This window comes from Mustelus asterias, unplaced genomic scaffold (genome assembly GCF_964213995.1).
Source record: "Mustelus asterias unplaced genomic scaffold, sMusAst1.hap1.1 HAP1_SCAFFOLD_35, whole genome shotgun sequence".
Taxonomy (NCBI): Eukaryota; Metazoa; Chordata; class Chondrichthyes; order Carcharhiniformes; family Triakidae; genus Mustelus; species Mustelus asterias.
The window spans coordinates 5,650,553-5,672,703 of record NW_027590117.1 but is presented as its reverse complement, the minus strand read 5'-3'; the positions used below and the strand labels follow the sequence as shown (position 1 = coordinate 5,672,703).

The window sequence follows — 22,151 nt, the reverse complement described above, 5'->3', positions numbered from 1 at the left end:
CAGGGAAGTCCATTGTCAACTTGTCGGACTACACACTTCAACCAGACGAAATCGAAGTTCTCAGCCGAGGGCTCAATTTTGGCCTCAACACCAAAATGGTCCCCATCGGCCTCGCAGCAAACATGGAGGAATTCATCTGGCGAATGAGGCTCCGGAAGTTCTTCCACAAACCCAAGAGGCCAACAGCAAACCCGATGAGACAGCCAATGAACCAGTACAGCCGACAGAGAGATCCACGGTGCAGCGACCAAAGAGGAAAGAGTCGAATTGGACTCCTCCGGAAGGTGCTGCCCTCGACTCGACATATATGCGCAAGCCGTCAGGAGGTGCGTCAATGCCAGATTCATCAGCCACACTCACACGACAGCCCCAAACGTCACCCAAGCACAATGCAATGCCATCCGCGCTCTCAAGACCAACCGCAACATTGTCATCAAACCAGCAGACAAAAGAGGGGCCACCGTCATACTGAACAGAACGGATTACTGTAAAGAAGTCTGCCGACAACTGGACAACGAGGAACACTATTTATTGCGAGAGGGATGGAGTTTAAAAACAGCGAGGTTATGTTGCAGCTGTCGAAGGTGCTGGTGAGGCCACACCTGGAGTATTGTGTACAGTTTTGGTCTCCTTACTTGAGGAAGGATATATTGGCACTGGAGGGGATGCAGAGGAGATTCACTAGGTTGATTCCGGAGTTGAGAGGGTTGGCTTATGAGGAGAGACTGAGTAGACTGGGGCGATACTCATTGGAATTCAGAAGAATGAGGGGAGATCATATAGAAACAGATCAGATTATGAATGGAATAGATAAGGTAGAAGCAGGGAAGTTGTTTCCACCGGCGGGTGAAACTGGAACTGGGGGGCATAGCCTCAAAATAAGGGGAAGCAGATTTAGGACTGAGTTGAGGTGGAACTTCTTCACACAAAGGGTTGTGAATCTGTGGAATTCCCTGCCCAGTGAAGCAGTTGAGGCTACCTCGTTGAATGTTCTTAAGGCAAGGATAGATAATTTTTTGAACAGTAAAGGAATTAAGGGTTATGGTGAGCGGGCGGGTAAGTGGAGCTGAGTCCACAAAAAGATGAGCCATGATCTTATTGAATGTCGGAGCAGGCTCGAGGGGCCAGATGGCCTACTCCTGCTTCTAGTTCTTATGTTCTAATGTTCTACAGACAGTTACCCGAAGATTCGACCAAAGAACACACCCGACAACTCAATAGACTGATCAAGACCTTTGATCCGGACCTTGAGAACACCCTCCGTGCTCTCAACCCATGTACTCCTCGCATTGGGCATCTCTAGTGCCTCGTGAAGATACACAAGGCCAACACACCCGGCCGTCCCATCGTATCAGGCAATGGGACCCTGTGTGAGAACCTCTCCGGCTCCGTCGAGGGCATCCTGAAACCCATTGTACAAAGAACCCCCAGCTTCTGTCGCGACACTACAGACTTCTTACATTAACTCAACACCCTTGGAGCAGTTGAAGCAGGAACACTCCTCGTCACAATGGATGTCTCGGCACTCTACACCAGCTTCCCCCACGACGACGGCATTGCTGCAACTGCCAATCTCTAGATGCGATTCTACAACTCATCCACTTCATCCTGGACCACAATGTATTCACCTTCAGCAACCAGTTCTTCATCCAGACACACGAAACAGCCATGGGGACCAAATTCGCACCTTAATATGCCAACATCGTCATGCACAGGTTCAAACAAGACTTCTTCACCGCACAGGACCTTCAACTGACGCTATACACTCGATACATTGATGACATTTTCTTCTTTTGGATTCATGGCGAGTAATCACTGAAACAACAACTTGATGACACCAACAAGTTCCATCCCACCATCAGACTCACCATGGACTTCTCTCTGGAATCGGTTGCATTCTTGGACACACGCATCTCCATTAAGGACGGTCACCTCAGCACCTCACTGTACCTGCCCAGTGAAGCAGTTGAGGCTACCTCGTTGAATGTTCTTAAGGCAAGGATAACCTCATGATGCTCCACTTCTCCAGCTTCCACCCTAAACACGTTAAAGAAGCCATACTCTTTGGACAAGCCCTCCGTATACACAGGATCTGCTCAGATGTGGAGGATTGCAACAGACACCTACAGATGCTGAAAGACGCCCTCGTAGGAACAGGATATGGCGCTCAACTCATCAATCGTCAGTTCTGACGCATCACAGTGAAAAGCCGCAAGTCCTCCTCAGAAGTCAAATACGGGACACGACGGACAGAGTACCCTTTGTCGTCCAGTACTTCCCGAGAGCAGAGAAGCTGCGACATCTTCTCTGGAGCCTTCAACATGTCATCAATGAAAACGAACATCTCGCCAGGGCCATCCCGACACCTCCACTTCTTGCCTTCAAACAACCGTGCAATCTCAAACAGACCATTGTCCGCAGCAAACTACCCAGTCTTCAGGAGAACAGTGACCACAGCACCACACAACCCTGCCACAGCAACCTCTGCAAGACCTGTCGGATCATCGACACGGATGCCATCATCTCACATGAAAACACCATCCACTAGGTATACGGTACATAATCTTATGGCTCGGCCAACATTATCTACCTGATACGCTGCAGGAGAGGATGTCCCGAGGCATGGTACATTGGGGAGCCCGTGCAGACACTACGACAATGGATGAATGGACACCGCTCGACAATCACCAGGCAGGAGAGCTCCCTTCCTGTTGGGGAAAGCTTCAGCAGTCAAGGGCATTCAGCCTCTGATCTTCGGGTAAGCGTTCTCCAAGGCGGCCTTCACGACACACGACAACACAAAATCGCTGAGCAGAAACTGATAGCCACGTTCCGCACACATAAGGACGGTTTCAACCGGGATCTTGGGTTCAGGTCACACTATCGGTTACCCGCACGACTTGCCTGGGCTTGCAAAATCTCACTAACTGTCCTGGCTGGAGACAATTCACACATCTCTAACCTGTGCTTAACCCTCTCTCCACTCATATTGTCTGCACCTGTAACGACTTGATTCCCCGTAAAGACTCGCATTCCAATCATTATCTTCTAATTGTGTTTGTGTCTATATATGCCCGTTTGAGAACCAAACTCTTCATGAAGGGGCAACCCACCGAAAGCTCGTGCTACCAAATAAACCTGTTGGACTACTTACTGTGCCTACCCCAGTCCAATGCCAACAAATCCACATCATGGCTTCCTTATTTATGTCCTGTATGAACAGAAGAACAGCTATGGAAGAACAGCTTCTTCCCTGCTGCCCTCAGACTTTTGAAAGGACCGACGTTGTATTAAGTTGATTTTTCACTACACCCTAGATATGGCTGTAACAATGGACTCTGCATGAACAGAGAACAGTACAGCACAGAACAGGCCCTCCGGCCCACGATGTTGTGCCGAGCTTTATCTGAAACCAAGATCAAGCTATCCCACTCCCTATCATCCTGGTGTGCTCCATGTGCCTATCCAATAACCGCTTAAATGTTCCTAAAGTGTCTGACTCCACTATCACTGCAGGCAGTCCATTCCACACCCCAACCACTCTCTGCGTAAAGAACCTACCTCTGATATCCTTCCTATATCTCCCACCATGAACCCTATAGTTATGCCCCCTTGTAATAGCTCCATCCATAAAGACGATTTCCTCGGGTGGATGGAGCTATTACAAGGGGGCATAACTATAGGGTTCGTGGTGGGAGATACAGGATGGATATCAGAGGTAGGTTCTTTACGCAGAGAGTGGTTGGGGTGTGGAATGGACTGCCTGCCGTGATAGTGGAGTCAGACACTTTAGAAACATTTAAGCGGTTATTGGATAGGCACATGGAGCACACCAGGATGATAGGGAGTGGGATAGCTTGATCTTGGTTTCAGATAAAGCTCGGCACAACATCGTGGGCCGAAGGGCCTGTTCTGTGCTGTACTGTTCTATGTTCTATGTTCACCCGAGGAAATAGTCTTTGAACGTTCACTCTATCCCCTTCATCATTTTATAAACCTCTATTAAGTCTCCACTCAGCCTCCTCCGCTCCAGAGAGAACAGCCCGAGCTCCCTCAACCTTTCCTCATACGACCTACCCTCCAAACCAGGCAGCATCCTGGTAAATCTCCTCTGCACTCGTTCCAGCGCTTCCACATCCTTCTTATAGTGAGGTGACCGAAAATGCACACAATATTCCAAATGTGGTCTCACCAAGGTCCTGTACAGTTGCAGCATAACCCCACGGCTCTTAAACTCCAACCCCCTGTTAATAAAAGCTAACACACTATAGGCTTTCTTCACAGCTCTATCCACTTGAGTGGCAACCTTTAGAGATCTGTGCATATCGACCCCAAGATCTCTCTGTTCCTCCACAGTCTTCAGAACCCTACCTTTGACCCTGTAATCCACATTTAAATTAGTCCTACCAAAATGAATCACCTGACATTTATCAGGGTTAAACTCCATTTGCCATTTTTCAGCCCAGCTTTTCATCCTATCTATGTCTCTTTTCAGCCTACAACAGCCCTCCACCTCATCCACTCCTCCACCAATCTTGGTGTCAGCAGCAAATTTACTGATCCACCCTTCAGCCCCCTCCTCTAAGTCATTAATAAAAATCACAAAGAGCAGAGGACCAAGCACTGATCCCTGTGGCACTCCGCTCGCAACCTGCCTCCAGTCCGAAAATTTTCCATCCACCACCACCTCTCATTTCCTTCTCGATGAATGGTCTGCTTTGTTTGTATAGCGCGCAAGAAACAATACTTTTCACTGTATGCTAATGCATGTGACAATAATAAACCAAATTAAAATCAAATCAAATCAATACGTTAAATTTGATATTGTAACTCGCAACATATAAAGGTTTGCAATGTGGAGATAATGACCTACACGGGACACTGGCAAAAGAAAATCAGAACAGTGTTAAATTAAAACATTGTTGAATTAATTTGATATGACATTCAGAGACCAGTCCTTCATAAGAGCAATAAATTCGAAGGGACATTAACTCATAATGTATTTGAATAACAAATAATGCACAGACTTACAATAAACACCAAACACAGCAAGGAGAGGATAGTACGCCTCTTGAATCTTATACAGTGATTTTAGTACCCGAACCTCCAGTGGGACTGCAGGTTTTTGCTCCACTGGTTGGTCCCCATGCATCTTCCTGTGTTAATCCTTGATTACTGTTTGAGCTTAATGCCACTCTGCCTCTTACTGAGTCTGTATAGACTGGAGCCCCTAATTTGTAATGAAGTGAGCAGGCTTCTGAAATGCTTTGCTACCAAGGGGGCTGGAATTACTCACGGTGATGAAACAAACAGAAAGACTTAACTCCTTTCACCCTGGTTCCTTTTGATAAGGTGCAGTTAACTTGGTATTGCACAGATCTAAAAGTAATCACGGTTAAAATGAGACATGACTTTAATAAATACAAACAGGAGAGAAAATACAGCATTCACTGTCATTGTGTCTTCTAAATAGTGATCAGGTACAATCTACAGGCGAAACGTAGCAGGATTTCTGGGGGCAATTGGCACCACATCCACAAACATTCTCTCAAGGCTTGAGTTACACGGGGAGGCTGCATAGACTGGGGTTGTTTTTCTCTGGAGCGTTGGAGGCTTAAAGGTGATCTTATAGAGGTCTATGAAATAATGAGGGGCATAGATCAGCTAGATAGTCAATGTATTTTCCCAAATTTAGTTTAAAACTAGAAGGCAAATGTTTAAGCTGAGAGGGGAGGGGGGAGAGATACGAAAGAGTCCAGTGTGGCAATTTTTTTCACACAGAGGGTGGTGAGTGTCTGGAACAAGCTGCCAGAGGTAGTACTGGAGACGGGCACAACTTTGTCTTTTAAAAAGTGTTTAGACAGTTGCACAGGTAAGATGGGGAGAGAGGGATATGGTCCAAACGTGGGCAATTGAGACAGGCTTAACGGTTAAAAAAAGAGGTGGCATAAGAAAATAAGAACTAGGAGCAGGAGTGGGCCTTCTGGTATTTTGCATTTAACTTGGTATTGCACAAGTGGGCATCGACGAGTTCGGCCGAAGGGCCTGTTTCAATGCTGTAAATCTCTCTGACTCTATGGCTGTCTGAATCCCTCCACCACCGACATTCAGTAGCAGCAGTGTGCACCATCTCCAAGATGCATGCACCAATTCAGCAAAGATCCTTAGACAACAGCTGCCAAACACACAACCACTTCCATCTAGAAGGACAAGGGCAGTAGATAAATGGGAACACCACCACCTGCAAGTTCCCCTCCAAGCCACTCACTGTCCTGACTTGGAAATATTTCGCCATTCCTTCACAGTCACTGGGTCAAAGATCCTGTCATTCTCTCCCCAACGGCATTGTGGGTCAACCCACAGCACGTGGACTGCAGCGATTCAAGAAGGCAGCTCACCACCATCTTCTCAAACGCAGCGAGGGATGGGCAATAAATGCTGACCAGCCAGTAATGCCCATGTCCCACGAATGAATTAAAAATAAAATTGGAATTCACTATTCAAGGATTATTCACTCCTCATTTTAACACTACGGCAAGGAACTCAGCGGTCAACACACTCCTCTGGTTAAGTTTCGAGTTTAAGTTTATTCGGGTCACAAGTAGGCTTACCTTAACACTGCAATTAAGTTACTGTGAAAATCCTCTAGTCGCCACTCCTGTTCGGGTACATGAAGGGAGAATTTAACATGGCCAATGCACCGAACCAGCAGGTCTTTCGGACTGTGGGAGGAAACAAAGCACCTGGAGGAAATCCACACAGACACGGGGAGAACGTGCAGACTGCACACAGACAGTGACCCCAGCGCGAGTTGAATCCGGGTCCCTGGCGCTGTGAAGCAGCAGTGCTAACCACTGTGCCGCACCCCGGCTCCCTGTCCTGGGAAACAGCACTCCTCCACATTTCCATCGACTGTCTACAACGCACAAAATTGGACATCATGCTGATCTATCCTGCCCTCCAAGGAACTACCCGCCCAGTAAGTATTCGAACGCAAATTCCACCTGGGCAAATGAATGGGAATTATTGGACACGACAGCAAGTACTGGATTCAAACTTAACCCAACAGCTGCCTGTTTACAACCCTCCCTGGAACGAGTGGTCAACCCTCAACAGATTTCAGATTAGCCATGGCCCCTGCATGACCAACCACTCTGGAGTGGGCATTAATGTCATGACCTATGTGCCTGTGGGAGAGAGCAAACTGGGCCCCACACATCATGGGAGAGTGTCCAATCCATAGACTCAGCAAAGGTCCTATCTTCACTCAACAAACAGAACCGGAATAACCTCACCGAATCGCAGAATCACTCAGTGCGGAGGAAGCCCTTCGGCCCATCGAATCTGTTCTGACACATTAGAAACACCTGACCTCCCACCTAATCCCATTTACCAGCACTTAGCCCATAGCCTTCAAAGCTATGATCTGCCAAATGCTCATCCAGGTACTTTTTAAAGGATGTGAGGCATCCGGCCTCCATCATCCTCCCAGTCAGCGCATTCCAGACTCTCTCCACTTTTCCTCACATTCCCCCTAAACCTTCTGCCCTTCACCTTGAACCTATGTCCCCTCGTGACTGACCCTTCAACTAAGGGGAACAGCTGCTCCTTATTCACTCTGTCTATGTCCCTCATAATCTTGTACACCTCGATCAGGTCACCCCTTAGTCTTCCCTGCTCCACCGAAAAGAACCCAAGCTTACCCAACCTCTTTTCATAACTTAAATGTTCCATCCCAGGCAGCATCCTGGTGAATATCCTCTGCACCCCCTCCAGTGCAATCACATCTTACCTATAATGTGGCGACCAGAACTGCACACAGTACTCCAGCTGTGGCTACACCAATGATTTTTATTTTTATTTTTGATTTGATTTGATTTATTATTGTCACATGTTTTGGTCTGCGATGAAATGTATTGTTTCTTGCGAGCTATACAGACTAAGCATGTTGTTCATGGCGAAGGAAAGGAGAGGGTGCAGAATGTAGTGTTACAGTCATAGCTAGGGTGTGGAGAAATACCAACTTCAAACAAGGTATGTCCCTTCAAAAGTCTGATGGCAGCAGGAAGGAGCTGTTCTTGAGTCGGTTGGTGCGTGATCTCAGATTTTTGTATCTTTTTCTTGACGGAAGAAGGTGGAAGAGAGAATGTTCGGGGTGCGTGGGGTCCTTGATTATGCTGGCTGCTTTTCTCAAGGCAGCGGGACAGTGTCAATGAGAGTTTGGGAGGTTGGTTTGCGTGATGTACTGGGCTTCGTTTGCGACCCTTTGCAGTTTCTTGTGGTCTTGGGCAGAGCAGGAGCCACACCAAGCTGTGATACAACCAGAAAGAATGCTTTCTATGTTGCATCTGGAAAAATTGGTGAGAGTCACAGTCGAGTTCTATACAACTCCAACATCTATGCCTCGATTGATAAAAGCAAGTCTCCCAGATGCCTTTTTCACCACCGTACTAACATGTCCTGCCTTCAGACATTCATGGACAAACACGTCATGGTCCCTTTGTTCCACAGAACAAAGTCCCTTCTTTTCCACAGACGTTCCCAGTGAATGCTTCATTGTCTAATTACCCCTTCCAAAGTGCATCACCTCACACTTTACAGTGTTAAGTTCCATCTGCATGTTTGGACATTCCGTCTATATCTTCCTGGAGCTGAAGACACTCAACCACACTGTTAACCACCTGACCAATCTGCTTGGCTTAGAGAGTTTGCATTCGCTAAATATATATATATATTTTTAGCATCACCCACCTTCACTTCATATTGGGTGGTTTTATGATCTGATTCACGATAATTTTCTCACACATACATGTTTAAATGATTAGATAACAGTTAAGGCGATAATGGAATCGGTGAGTCACATGAACTGGTACCAGTAGCTTGATGCGCAACATGCAATGAGCAACTGGGAGTTGTGAGCATGAGATGTAATACAATATATTGACAACGCTGATGCTATAGTTAAGAAAGGCAACCGACGCCTGTACTTTCTCAGGAGGCGAAGAAAATTTGGGATGTCCCCGACGACTCTCACCAATTTCTACAGATGCACCAGAGAAAGCATCCTTTCCAGATTTATCACAGCTTGGTATGGCTTCAAATGTATGTGTGCTTATCGTCAAAATCGTCAAAGGCTTCAAGATTTTAGGTGTCCATATCACCAACAACCTGTCCTGGACCCCCATGCCCACACTATAGTTAAGAAAGCCCACCAACACCCCTCATTTCTCAGAAGACGAAGGAAATTCAGCATGTCAGCAACGTCTCTCACCAACTTTTACAGATGCACCACAGAAAGCATTCTTTCTGGTTGCATCACACCTTGGTATGGCTCCTGCTCTGTCCAAGACTACAATAAACTACAAAAGGTCGTGAATGTAGCCCAATCCATCGCTCAAACCAGCCTCCCATCCATTGACTCTGTCTACACTTTCCGCTGCCAGGGCAAAGCAGCCAGCATAATTGTTGTTGTTGTCCTCAGTACCATAACGAAGTAGCACACTCGTTAAGTACAAGTCCGTTTTGCTGGATTCAGTCGGCCTGAAGGATATGACCTGGTCTTGCATCTGCAGTTTTGAGGCTTGACGGGCCGAATGGCCTACTCTTTCTTCTTTGATACTTTTGATTTGATTTATTATTGTCACATGTATTGGAATACAACGAAAAGTATTGTTTCTTGCGCACTATACAGACAAAGCATACCGTTCATAGAGAAGGAAAGGAGAGAGTGCAGAATATAGTGTTATAGTCATAGCTAGGGTATGGAGAAAGATCAACTTAATATAAGGTGAGTCCTTTCAAAAGTCTGACGGCAGGAGAGAAGAAGCTGCTTTTGAGTCAGTTGGTAAGTGATCTCAGGCTTTTGTATCTTTTTCCCGACGGAAGACGGTGGCGGAGAGAATGTCCGGGGTTCATGGGGTCCTCAATTATGCTGGCTGCTTTGCCCTGGCAGCGGAAAGTGTAGACAGAGTCAATGGATGGGAGGCTGGTTTGAGTGATGGATTGGGCTACATTCATGACCTTTTGTAGTTTATTGCAGTCTTGGGCAGAGCAGGAGCCATACCAAGCTGTGATACAACCAGAAAGAATGCTTTCTATGGTGCATCTGTAAAAGTTGGTGGGAGTCGTTGCTGACATGCTGAATTTCCTTCGTCTTCTGAGAAACGAGAGGTGTTGGTGGGCTTTCTTAACTATAGTGTGGGCATGGGGGAACAGGACAGGTTGTTGATGACCTGGACACCAGAAATCCTGAAGCCTTTGACGATTTTGACTTCATCCCCATTGATGTAGACAGGGAAATGAATCTACTTACTTTGTTATCTTCTTACAGGTTCTGCTTGGCCAGGAACCACAATTGCCCAATTCTAATGTCCCGAGATCCTCTTGGACAAGAATGCAGCATACCCATGGAAATCCTGTAATTAGAGACAGGAGAGTTGGATAAGGGGGACCTGTAGGTTTGAATCTCCCAAAAGCATTTGATAAGGCAATTACAGAAGAGAAGATTATACAGTGTACAGGATAATGAATCAGCATGGGTAAATGATTGGTTTGCTAGCAGGAAGGGGAGAGTAAGGATAAAATGGTCCTTTCTTGAGTTGGAAAGCTGTAACTAGTTGAACATCGTATGTATCGGGGCTGGATTGATGTTACAATCCACATCAATGACTTGGATGAAAGAACCAAATGTAGGATATAGATCAGTTGGAGACTTGGGCGGAGAGGTGGCAGATGGGGTTTAATCCAGACAAATGTGAGGTAATGCATTTTGGAAGGTCCAATACAGATGGGAAATATACACATTAAAAGGCAGAACCCTTCAGAGTACTGATAGGCAGAGGGATATGGATGTACAGATACACAGGTTACTGAAAGTGGCAACGCCGGTGGAGAAGGTAGTCAAAAAAGCATATGACATGCTTGCCTTCATCGGCCGGGGTATTGCGTTTAAAAATTGGCAAATCATGTTGCAGCTTTATAGAACTTTAGTTAGACCACACTTGGAATCTAGTTTTCAATTCTGGTCACCACACTACCAGAAGGAAGTGATGGTTTTGGAGAGGGTACGGTACAGAAAAGGTTTACCAGGATGTTGCCTGGTATGGGGGGCATTAGCTATGAGGGGAGGTTGGAGAAACTTGGTTTGTTCTCACTGGAATGATGGAGGTTGAGGGGCGACCTGAGGAGTCTACAAGATTATGAGGGGCACGGACAGATTGGATAGTCAGAAACTTTTTCCCAGGGTGGAAGAGTCAGTAACTAGGGGGCATAGGTTTAAGGTGCGAGGGGCAAGGTTTAAAGGAGATGTACGAGGCAGGTTTTTTACACAGAGGGTTGTGGGTGCCTGGAACTCGCTGCCGGGGGAGGTAGTGGAAGCGGATACGGTAATGGCTTTTAAGGGACATCTTGAGAAATACATGAATAGGATGGGAATAGAGAGATATGGTCCCCGAAGGAATAGGGGATTTCAGTTCAGTCGGGCAGCATGGTCGGTGCAGGATTGGAGGGCCGAAGGGCCTGTTCTTGTGCTGTAATTTTCTTTGTTCTTTGTTATTTGTATGGTGACTAAATCTGCCAAGCGAGGTAGGAAAGTCAGTTATCACGAGGAGAGAGTGTGCAAAGGGACATTGACAGTTTAAGTGAGCGTGCAACACTTTGGCAGACGGAGTATAATATCAGAAAATGTGAAACACATCCACTTTGGCAGGGAGAATAGCAGAGCAATATATTACTTAAAATGTGAATGATTGGCAACTCAGAGGGACTGAGGGATCTCAGTGTCCAGATACTGAATCACAAAAGGTTATTATGTAATTGTAACAGGTAAATAAAGTTTGAAATAAATGCAGAATACTGCAGATACTGGAATCTGAAGCAAGAACAAAAAATGCTGGAAAATGTCAGCAGGTCCGACAGCATCTGTGGGGAGAGAATATAGCCATTGTTTCGAGTCGAGAAGACCCTTCTTCAGAGCCTGACTTAAAAAATTGGCTCTATTCTCTCCCCACAGATGCTGTCAGATCGGCTGAGATTTTCCAGCATTTTCTGCTTTTGTTGTGAATAATGTTTGAAAGTTTATTTATTATTGTCACAAGAAGGGTTACATGAACGCTGCAATGAAGTTACTGTGAAAATTAGTCGCCACACTCGGGCGCCTGTTTGGATACACTGAGGGAGCATTTAGCATGGCCAATCCACCTAACCTGCACATCTTTGGAGTTTGGGAGGAAACCGGAGCACCCGGAGGAAACCCACACGGGGAGAATGTGCAGACTCCACACAGACAGTGACCCAAGCCGGGAATCAAACCCAGGTCCTCGTGTTGTGAGGCAGCAGTGCTAACCACTGTGCCACCGTGCCGCTCCATTCCAGCATGAAACATATTCGTTGATTAAGTATCCATGATCCTTTCGAATAGAGGATTCCAAAGATTCACAACATTATCCCTGTAGTAATTAATCCTCACTTAATTCCCAAGCCGGAATTGAACCCGGGTCTTTGGTGCCGTGAGGCAGCAGTGCGAATCACTGTGCCACCGTTCCACCCTATGTCGCACGAATCCCATTTTCCACCATTCTCCCCAGATCCTTGAATTTTCAGCTTGAGGTCTGGATTGAAACCAGAACCGGGTTCAGGCTATTTGGTATTTAAATTTGTGCAGCACTTGAGATTTCTTGTTGAAGGTTGAGCTAACTCTCAGAGTGAATTCCAAGGCCAGGATTTTTGTTCAGCTGCGGGTTAGGTTTAGGATTTGAGGTAGTGTTGGAGTCAGGCTTGAGATTGTTAGAATTTAAATCTCAAGAGACTACAGAGGAACATTATCGTAGAATCATAAAATCCTACAGTGCAGAAGGAGGCCATTTGGCCCATCGAGTTTGCACCGGCCAGAATCCCACCCAGGCCCTATCCCCGTAATCCCATACATTTACCTTAACTTGTCCCCTGACACTAAGGAACAATTTCGCATGGCCAATCCACCTAACCTGCACATCTTTGGACACTAAGGGGCAATTTAGCATGGCCAATCCACCTAACCCGCACATCTTTGGCATGTGGGAGGAAACCGGAACACCCGGAGGAAACCCACGCTGACACGGGGAAAACGTACAAACTCCACACAAACAGTGACCCAAGCCGGGGATCGAACCCGGGTTCCTGGCGCTGTGAGAGGGCAGTGCTAACCACAGTGCCACCATGCCGCCCCATTACGCAGCCATGTTTGACACCACCAATGCATCGTGCTACAGGGCGAGATAGCCAAATCCGATTGAGGGATAAGGTTGAAGAGGTGATCTGAAGGCCTAGCGATGGACTTGAAGAGATATTGAGAGATTATTCCTCTGTTTAGAGTCACTTACAGGCAAAGGGTGCATGGAATCCATGGAAGGAGTTCAAAATATGGATGGACATTTTAACATCGAGCAGGGTGACACGGTGGCACAGCGGCACTCACAGCGCCAGGGACTCGTGTTCGATTCTGGCCTCAGGTGACTGTGTGATCATAGAAATCCGACAGTGCAGAAGGAGGCCATTCGGCCCATCGAGTCTGCACCGACCACAATCCCACCCAGGCCCTACCCCCACATATTTTACCCGCTAATCCCTCTAACCTACGCATCCCAGGACTCTAAGGGGCAATTTTTAACCTGGCCAATCAACCTAACCCGCACATCTTTGGACTGTGGGAGGAAACCGGAGCACCCGGAGTAAACCCACGCAGACACGAGGAGAATGTGCAAACTCCACACAGACAGTGACCCGAGCCGGGAATCGAACCCGGGACCCTGGAACTGTGAAGCAGCAGTGCTAACCACTGTGCTACCGTGCCGCCGTGTGGAGTCTGCATGTTCTCCCCGTGGCTGCGTGGGTTTCCTCCGAGTGCTCCTGTTTCCTCCCACACCCTAATGATATGGATTGGCCATTCCAAATTGCCCACAGTGTGCTGAGATGCATAGGTTAAGGGATTAACGGGGATAGGGCGGGGAGTGGATTAGTGGGGATAGCGGGGATTAGCGGGGATAGGGTGGGGAGTGGGGCGGCACGGTAGCACAGTGGTTAGCACTGCTGCTTCGCAGCTCCAGGTTCCCAGGTTCGATTCTTGGCTTGGGTCACTGTCTGTGAGGAGTTTGCACATTCTCCTCGTGTCTGCGTGGGTTTCCTCCGGGTGCTCTGGTTTCCTCCCCCTGTCCAAAGATGCGCGGGTTAGGTTGGTTGGCCAGGTTAAAAATTGCACCTTAGAGTCCTGAGATGCGTAGGTTAGAGGGATAAGCAGGTAAATATGTGGGGGTCGGGCCTGGGTGGGATTGTGGTCGGTGCAGACTCGATGGGCCGAATGGCCTCATTCTGAACTGTAGGGTTTCTATGATTTCAGTCAGAGAGTCGGTGCAGACTCGATGGGCCAACTGGCCTCCTTCTTCGGATTCTCCGATGAGTCAATTGCCTGGAAACAAATGTAGGTCAGTAAGCACTCGAGCTATCATTTATTATTGTTCATTCAAAGGATCTGGGCTTTGTTGGCTAGAACAGCATTTATTGCTCATTCCTGATTGCCTTTGGAAGTTCTTGGCAAACTTCCTTCTTGAACCATTGCAGTCCACGTGCTGTAAGTATGCTGTTAGCGAGGGATTTCCAGGATTTTAACTCATCAACAACGAAGGAACACCGAAGTATTTATAAGACAGGATGGTGAGTGACTTACAGGCATAGAGTGATAGGAATTTACAGCATGGAAACAGGCCCTTCAGCCCAACTTGTCCACATGGCCCTTTTTTTAACCACTGAGCTCGTCCCAGTTGCCTGCGTTTGGCCCATATCCCTCTATACCCATCTTAGCCATGTAACTATCTAAATGCTTTTTAAAAGACAAAATTGTACCTGCTTCTGCTCCAGCCTCTGGCAGCTTGTTCCAAACACTCACTACCCTCTGTGTGAAAAAAATGCTCCTCTGGACCCTTTTGTGTCTCTCCCCTCTCGCCTTAAACCTATGCCCTCGAGTTTTTGACTCCCCTACTTTTGAGAAAAGATGTTGACTATCGAGCTGATCTGTGCCCCTCATTATTTTATAGACCTCTACAAGATCACCCCTAAATCTCAAACACTCCAGGGAAAAAGTCCCAGTCTATCCAGCCTCTCCTTATAGCTCAAACCATCAAGTCCCTATAGCATCCTAGTAAATCTTTTCTGCACTCTTTCCAGTTTAATAATATCCTTTCGATAATAGGGTGACAAGAACTGCACAAAGTATTCCAAGTGTGGCCTTCCTAATGTCTTGTACAACTTCAACAAGACGTCCCATCTCCTGTGTTCAATGTTCTGACCAATGAAACCAAGCATGCCGAATGCCTTCTTCACCAACCTGTTCACACGTTACTCCACTTTCAAGGAGCGATGAACCGTACCCCTAGATCACTTTGTTCTCTCACGCTCCCCAACACCCTACCATTAAGTGAGTGGGGGAACTTCAAGCTGGGGGTGTTCTCATATATCTGCTGCCCAGTTGGTAGTGGTCCTCAAAGTGTCAGGGACCCGGGTTCGATTCCTGGCTCAGGTCACTGTCTGACACGTTCTCCCGTGTCTCCTTGGGTTTCCACAGGTGCTCTGGTTTCCTCCCACAGTCCGAAAGACGTGCTGGTTAGGGTGCTAAATTCTCCCTCAGCGTACCCGAACAGGCGCCGAGTGTGGCGACTAGAGAATTTTCACAGTAACTTCATTGCAGTGTTAATGTAAGCCTACTTGTGACAATCAATCAATAAATCAATCAATAATTAAATAAATATGTAATAAATAAATAGTATGATGTTATAGGTGAGCAGCAGATAAGCTGAGGTTTACTTGAAGACTCAGTGTGATCTGCGAGCAATGTAAATGTCCCAAGCACAGATTCGTCGTGTTATAACATATAAGATATAAAGTGTGAGTTTGCTCATGGCAATGGTGTTATTTAGCATGGATGGGAAGCCAATTGCAGGAACACAAACATAGTGTTCTACAATGGACATGATATCGCATTCCAGGATTTAAATGGAAGACCAAAAGAGATTGAGGAGCTAGATCCAATGCATGATCAATTAGGGTCTCCACTTTGCCCATCCCAGTCGCCGCCAGGCTGAGACACCGAGGTTGTCAACTCTATTGTCTGATACCATGCCGTGCCTGGGTCCTTGTTCTCATCTCATACTTTGTTTTATTCATTCGTGGGACATGGGTGCCAATGGCTGGCCAGCATTGATTGCCCATCCAACGTTGCCCGAGGGCAGTTGGGATTGAACCACATTGATGTGGCCCTGGAGTCACATTGAAACCATAAGTCCAGAATATATAGGAGCAGAATTAGATCATTCGGCCCATCAATCATTGCTGATATGATTCTCATCCCCATTCTCCTGCCTTCTTCCCGTAACCCTTGATCCCCTTGTTGATCAAGAACCTATCTATCTCTGTCCTAAAGATACTCAATGACCCGGTCTCCACAGCCTTCTGCAGCAAAGTGTTCCTCAGATTCACCACCCTCTTGCTGAAGAAGTTCCTCCTCATCTCAGTTTTAGAGGAGCATCCCGTCACTCTGAGGTTGGACCCTCGAGTTCTTGTCTCTCCCACTCGGGGAAACATCCTCTCCACGCCCACTCGATCTGGGCCTCTCATATTTAGGACAGACCAGATAAGGACATCAGATTTCCTTCCCTAAAGGGCACGAGTGATGGGGTTTTCCGACAATCAGCAATGGTTTCATCAGCATATTAGTAATCCCAGATTTTTAAAATTAAATTCAAATTCCGCCATGGCGGGATTCGAACACGGTCCCCAGGATATTAATTGAGTTTTTGGATTATTAGACCAGCGACAATACCAGAAGGCCATTCCTTCCGGTATCCCGAGCCCCTCAACTGGTCTTATTCAAACTAAATCACCATCCGATATTCACCATGTGTCAAAGAGAAAACAGGGTGCAGCAATCAGGTGGAGCAATGAATGCTGGGCGGACTCAGAGAAACATAGAAGATAAGAGGAGGAGGAGGCTATTCGGCCCTTCAAGCCTGTTCTGCCATTCATCATGATCATGGCTGAACGTCCAACTCAATAGCCTAATCCTCCTTTCTCCCCATATCCTATGATCCCATTCGCCCCAAGTGCTGTATCTAGCCGCCTCTTGAATACGTTCAATATTTTGGCATCAACTACTTCCTGTGGTAATGAATTCCACAGGCTCACCACTCTTTGGGTGAAGAAATGTCTCCTCAAATCTGTCCTAAATTGGAGGATTGCGGATAGATTGGAGGATTGCGGATGTGGTTCCGTTATTCAAGAAAGGGAGAAGTGATTGCCCGGGAAATTATAGACCGGTGAGCTAACCTCAGTGGTTGGTAAGTTGATGGAGCAGAACCTGAGAGGCAGGATTTATGAACATCTGGAGAGGAATAGTATGATCAGAAATAGCCAACACGGCTTTGTCAAAGGCAAATCATGCCTGACGAGCTCAATTGGATTTTTGAAGATGTAACTAGACATATAGACGAGGGAAGAGCAGTAGGTGTAGTTTATTTGGATTTCAGCAACGCGTTTGATAAGATGCCCCACACAAGGCTCATTGAGAACGTGAAGGGGCATGGGATACAAGGGGACATTGCTTTGTGGATTCAGAACTGACTTACCCACAGAAGGCAAAGTGTGGTTGGAGATGGGTCTTTTCAGCATGGAGGTCGGTCACCAGTGGAGTGCAATAGGAATCTGTTCTGGGACCCGAGCTCTTTGTGATTTTTATCAATGACCTGGATGAAGAATTGGAAGGATGGGTTGGCAAGTTTGCTGATGACACAAATGTTGGTGGTGTTGTGGATAGTGTAGAGGGATGTCAGCAACGAGTCATAGATAACATGCAAGACTGGCCGGAGAAGTGGCAGGTGGACTTCAAGCCAGATAAGTGTGTGGTGGTTCATTTTGGCAGGTCGAATAGGATGAAAGAATATAATATTAAGGGTAAGACGCTTGGCAGTGTGGAAGATCAGAAGGATCTTGGGGTCCGGGTTCATAGGATGCTCAAAGCAGCGTCGCACGTAGAGGCTGTGATTAAGAAGGCGTATGGAATACTGGCCTTCATCAAAAGAGGAATTGAGTTTAGAAATCGGGAGGAAATGCCGCAACTGTATTGGACCCTGGTCAGACCCCACCTGGAGTACTGTGCCCAGTTCTGGTCGCCTCATTACAGAAAGGCTGTGGAAGCCATAGAAAGGGTGCAGAGGAGATTCACAAGGATGTTGCCTGGATTAGGTGGCATGCCTTATGAAGATAGTTTGAGAGAGCTAGGTATTTTCTCCTTGGAGAGGCGAAGGATGAGAGGTGACCTGATAGAGGTGTATAAGATGTTGAGGGGTATTGATAGAGTGGATTCTCAGAGGCTTTTACCCAGGGCTGAAATGGTTGCCACAAGAGGTCACAGGTTTAGGGTGCTGGGGAGTAGGAACAGAGGAGATGTTCGGGGTACGTTTTTCACTCAGAGGGTGGTGGGTGCGTGGAATCAGCTGCCGGTAGTGGTGGTGGAGATGGATTCGATAGGGTCTTTTAAGAGACTTTTGGATTAGTTCATGGAAGTTAGTAAGATAGAGGGATATAGGTAAGCCTGGTAGGTTGGGACATGTTCGGTGCAACTTGTGGGCCGAAGGGCCTGTTTGTGCTGTAGCGTTTCTATGTTCTAAATGGTCTACCCTGAATCCTCAGACTGCGACCCCTGGTTCTGGACTCCCCCGCCATTGGGAACAGCCTCCCTGCATCTACTCTGTCTAGTCCTGTTAGAATTTTATATGTCTCTATGAGATCCACCCCCCTCATTCGTCTGAACTCCAGTGAAAACAATCCTAACCTCGTCAATCTCCCCTCATACATCCGTCCCGCCATCCCCGGAATCAGTTTGGTAAACCTGACTCATTGAAGAGACTTCATTTGTGGTACTTTAAAAAAATAAGTTAATCAAACAAGACATTTTCCAACAACTGCCACACGTTAGCTTTTGTACAGACACATTCCTGGTCAGATGTGAAGATGTAAGGATTGAGTCAGTGAAGATGGTGCAGAGATTCTGGATGTCATCTCCCCTCCTGGCCTCGAGGAAGCGTAATGACTCTCTTGGAATCCACTTCTCTAATGTTCTGCTTGTCACCTCTTGGTCTGATATGTCCTGCTCTGTTGCACTTCAGCGGTTAGCTATTGTGTGAGATGCCCATATTTCCCTTGTCTCAGAATCTAGGTCAGAAGCTCCAAGTGTTTTATGAAGTCAGCCTGGACCATAAATTTTGGCACAGGTAAGCGTGAGATGTTTCACGACAGCTTTGATTCAAAAGACCCAGGTGGTGAAGAAAGCATATACATGCTTTCCTTCATCGGCCAGAGCATCCAGTATAAAAGTTGGCAAATTATGTTACAGTTGTATAAAACGTTGGTAATGCCACATTTGGAATACTGTGTCCAATTCTGGTCACCACACGACCAGAGGACGTGGAGGCTTTGGAGAGAGTGCAGGAAATGTTTACTAGGATGTTGCCTGGTATGGAGGGTCTTCGCTATGAGGTGAGATTGAATGAACTGGGATTGTTCTCTCTGGAAAGACGGAGGCTGAGGGGCGAAGTTTGTAAAATTATGAGGGGCGTAGATAAGGTGAACAGTTGGAAGCTGTTTCCCAGGGCAGAAATGGCAATTGCAAGGGAGTGCAAGTTCAACGTAAGGCCGCGGGGCGGGGGGGGGGGGGGGGAGTAGGAGAAGGTTCAGTAGAAATCGGTGGGGAATTCTTTTTACACAGAGGTTGGTAGGGACCTGGAATGCACTGTCAAGTGAGGTGGTTGAGGCAGACACTTAGTGACATTTAAGACTGATCTGGATAGGCACATGAACAGGCGGGGTATCGAAGGATACAGGTGTTTGGTCAACGAGATCGGTACTGGCTTGGTAGGCTGAAGGGCCTGTTTTTGTACTGTACTGTTGTTTCTTCTTTGACCCACTAGGGAGCTTTTACCAAACAACGTTTATTTCAGAATACAGTTAACACGTATAGTAAGAAAATTAGCAAGAACGTTTATCAATTACAAACAAGAGAAAAACCAATTGTGGTATTATACAAACCTTAACAGTTCAATTTTCTTTTCCAACCAAGCAAACATTCTGACAACCCACCACCCCACTCCCCCACCCCGTTTCAGTTTAGCACAGAAAATACATACATTCATGTGATTTTTCAGCTCTGCAATACCTGCTGTGAATTAGTCCTTTGGATGCAGAATTGAAACTCTGACTCCCCTGTCCTGTAGCTCCCAGTCCACCTTCAGGCAGAGATAGAACCACTGCTTGCCTCCAGCGAGCAAACAACCAACAGCAAAATGTTCTCTCCAGAGAGGAAGAAAGACTACTTCCACCTAGCCAGCAGAATGTCTAATGTCAGGGGGAGACACAGAAACACACTGCATTTCAGTTTGGAGTCCAACAGCTACTCACTAAAACTAAAAGTGAAGCCTTGGATTCCTCTGTGAACGAGCCACCTGACCTTGACCTCTCAAGCAATCTCCCCACAACAAGTCAAAAGGGTCGTAAAACTCCCAAAACTCCAGGACATTACATCAGGCCCAAATTAAAAATAAACCAAATGGCCCATTATATGCCTCCAACAGACATCATGGCAACGCTACAAAAAAATTCAGAGAAACAGGGTTAAACTACATTCCTTAAAAGCACAGTAGCATCACACTTGTTTATTAATTAGTTGAATAATTGAGGCAACTGGATATTTCATCGCACTTTTGACCTGCTGCCTAAATTTGGACTGAGTTACCCCATAAATAAATGTGTTTGTGCAGCAATTTACATTCACCAGCAGATATCCAACTTGCAAAAATAGCCCTTCAGATTCATTATAACCCTCTGGACTTTCTCCTCTAATACTGTAATATAGGAATTCCATAACATAGACCGTCCACAGAAGTATGAAAGTGCCGGATATGCTGAAGAGTAAAATCATAGACTTCCGTCTGCCCTGCATCTCTGGGTCACTGCAATTCCCTCCACTGTTCTGACCCCTGAGTCCCTTACGGACTTGACTGACCACAACAATGTGTCTGACTGTCAGAGCATTGAGCAGTAGAATTAAAGCGAATGGGAGCAATGGGGTTAAAACCGTATCAAGCCAATCAAATCCCACCCACCCAGGCTCAGTATAGTAGCTCGGACGTGCAGTACAGAACCACGGTACTTTATCGATTATCTCCCCAGGTGCATTTGAAAAATAAAAGGGAATGTTTTTCGAACAGAGCAGAATGCCTGTTGTTGCGAGAACCACAGCCGCAGTTTTCTCATTGCAATATTTTGTTGATAGCTTCTGGCAACAAATGGCCACAAAGCGGTCGAAAGAGAAAGTGACAGTGAACCAGACAGAACAATCAGTGGCTGCACGGAACAGGACAATCATAACACTACAGACAGGGGTGATGTCCAGAAAAGACATAGGAAAATAATAGTACTTGATCCGAAACAGTACAATCTCAAAAATAATGACCAGGAGATCCGCTGTTGCCATGGCCACCAGATAGTGAGTGGTGCAATTGGAGAGTCCGCATTTTCCCCTGGACAGGATCACAATCGCCACTATGTTAACTGTAAAAGAGGGAAGGTAGAGAGAGCCCGATTAAATACTCTGCATGCATAACCCACACAGCATGGGCATGCGTTTAGAGCCAATATCAATGGTTCGGCAATGACGTTTTAAAAGTTTTATTTATTAGTATCACAAGTAGGTTTACATTAACACTGCAATGAAGTTACTGCAAAAATCCCATATTCGCCACACTCCGGCACCTGTTCGGGTACACTGATGGAGAATTTAGCATGGCCAATGCATCTAACCAGCACATCTTTCAGACTGTGGGAGGAAAACGGAGCACCTGGAGGAAAACCACGCATACACGGGGGAAACTGTGCAGACTCCGCTCAGACAGTGACCCAAGCCCAGAGTTGAACCCGGGTCCCTGGCGCTATGAGGCTGCATTGCTTACCACTGTGCCACCATGCCGCCCCAGGGAGGTTATTGATTCTGGAGGGAAGGTCTAATCCACGGCGGGGGGAGATGGGGGGGGCGGCGCGGGGGCAAAACCCGAAGGTTTGTTTTGTGTATCGATAAG

At 46.7% G+C, this 22,151-nt stretch overlaps 1 protein-coding gene across 1 annotated transcript in view; it reads right to left on the bottom strand.

Moving 5' to 3' along the window:
• Positions 1-20,719: 20,719 nt before the first annotated feature.
• The window catches only part of LOC144482259 (putative G-protein coupled receptor 139), a 31,468-nt gene continuing 30,036 nt past the window's right edge, over positions 20,720-22,151 (bottom strand). The window contains exon 3 of the mRNA XM_078201447.1: positions 20,720-21,627. Coding sequence (XP_078057573.1) covers positions 20,720-21,627 — 908 coding nt within the window. The remainder of the gene's footprint in view (positions 21,628-22,151) is intronic.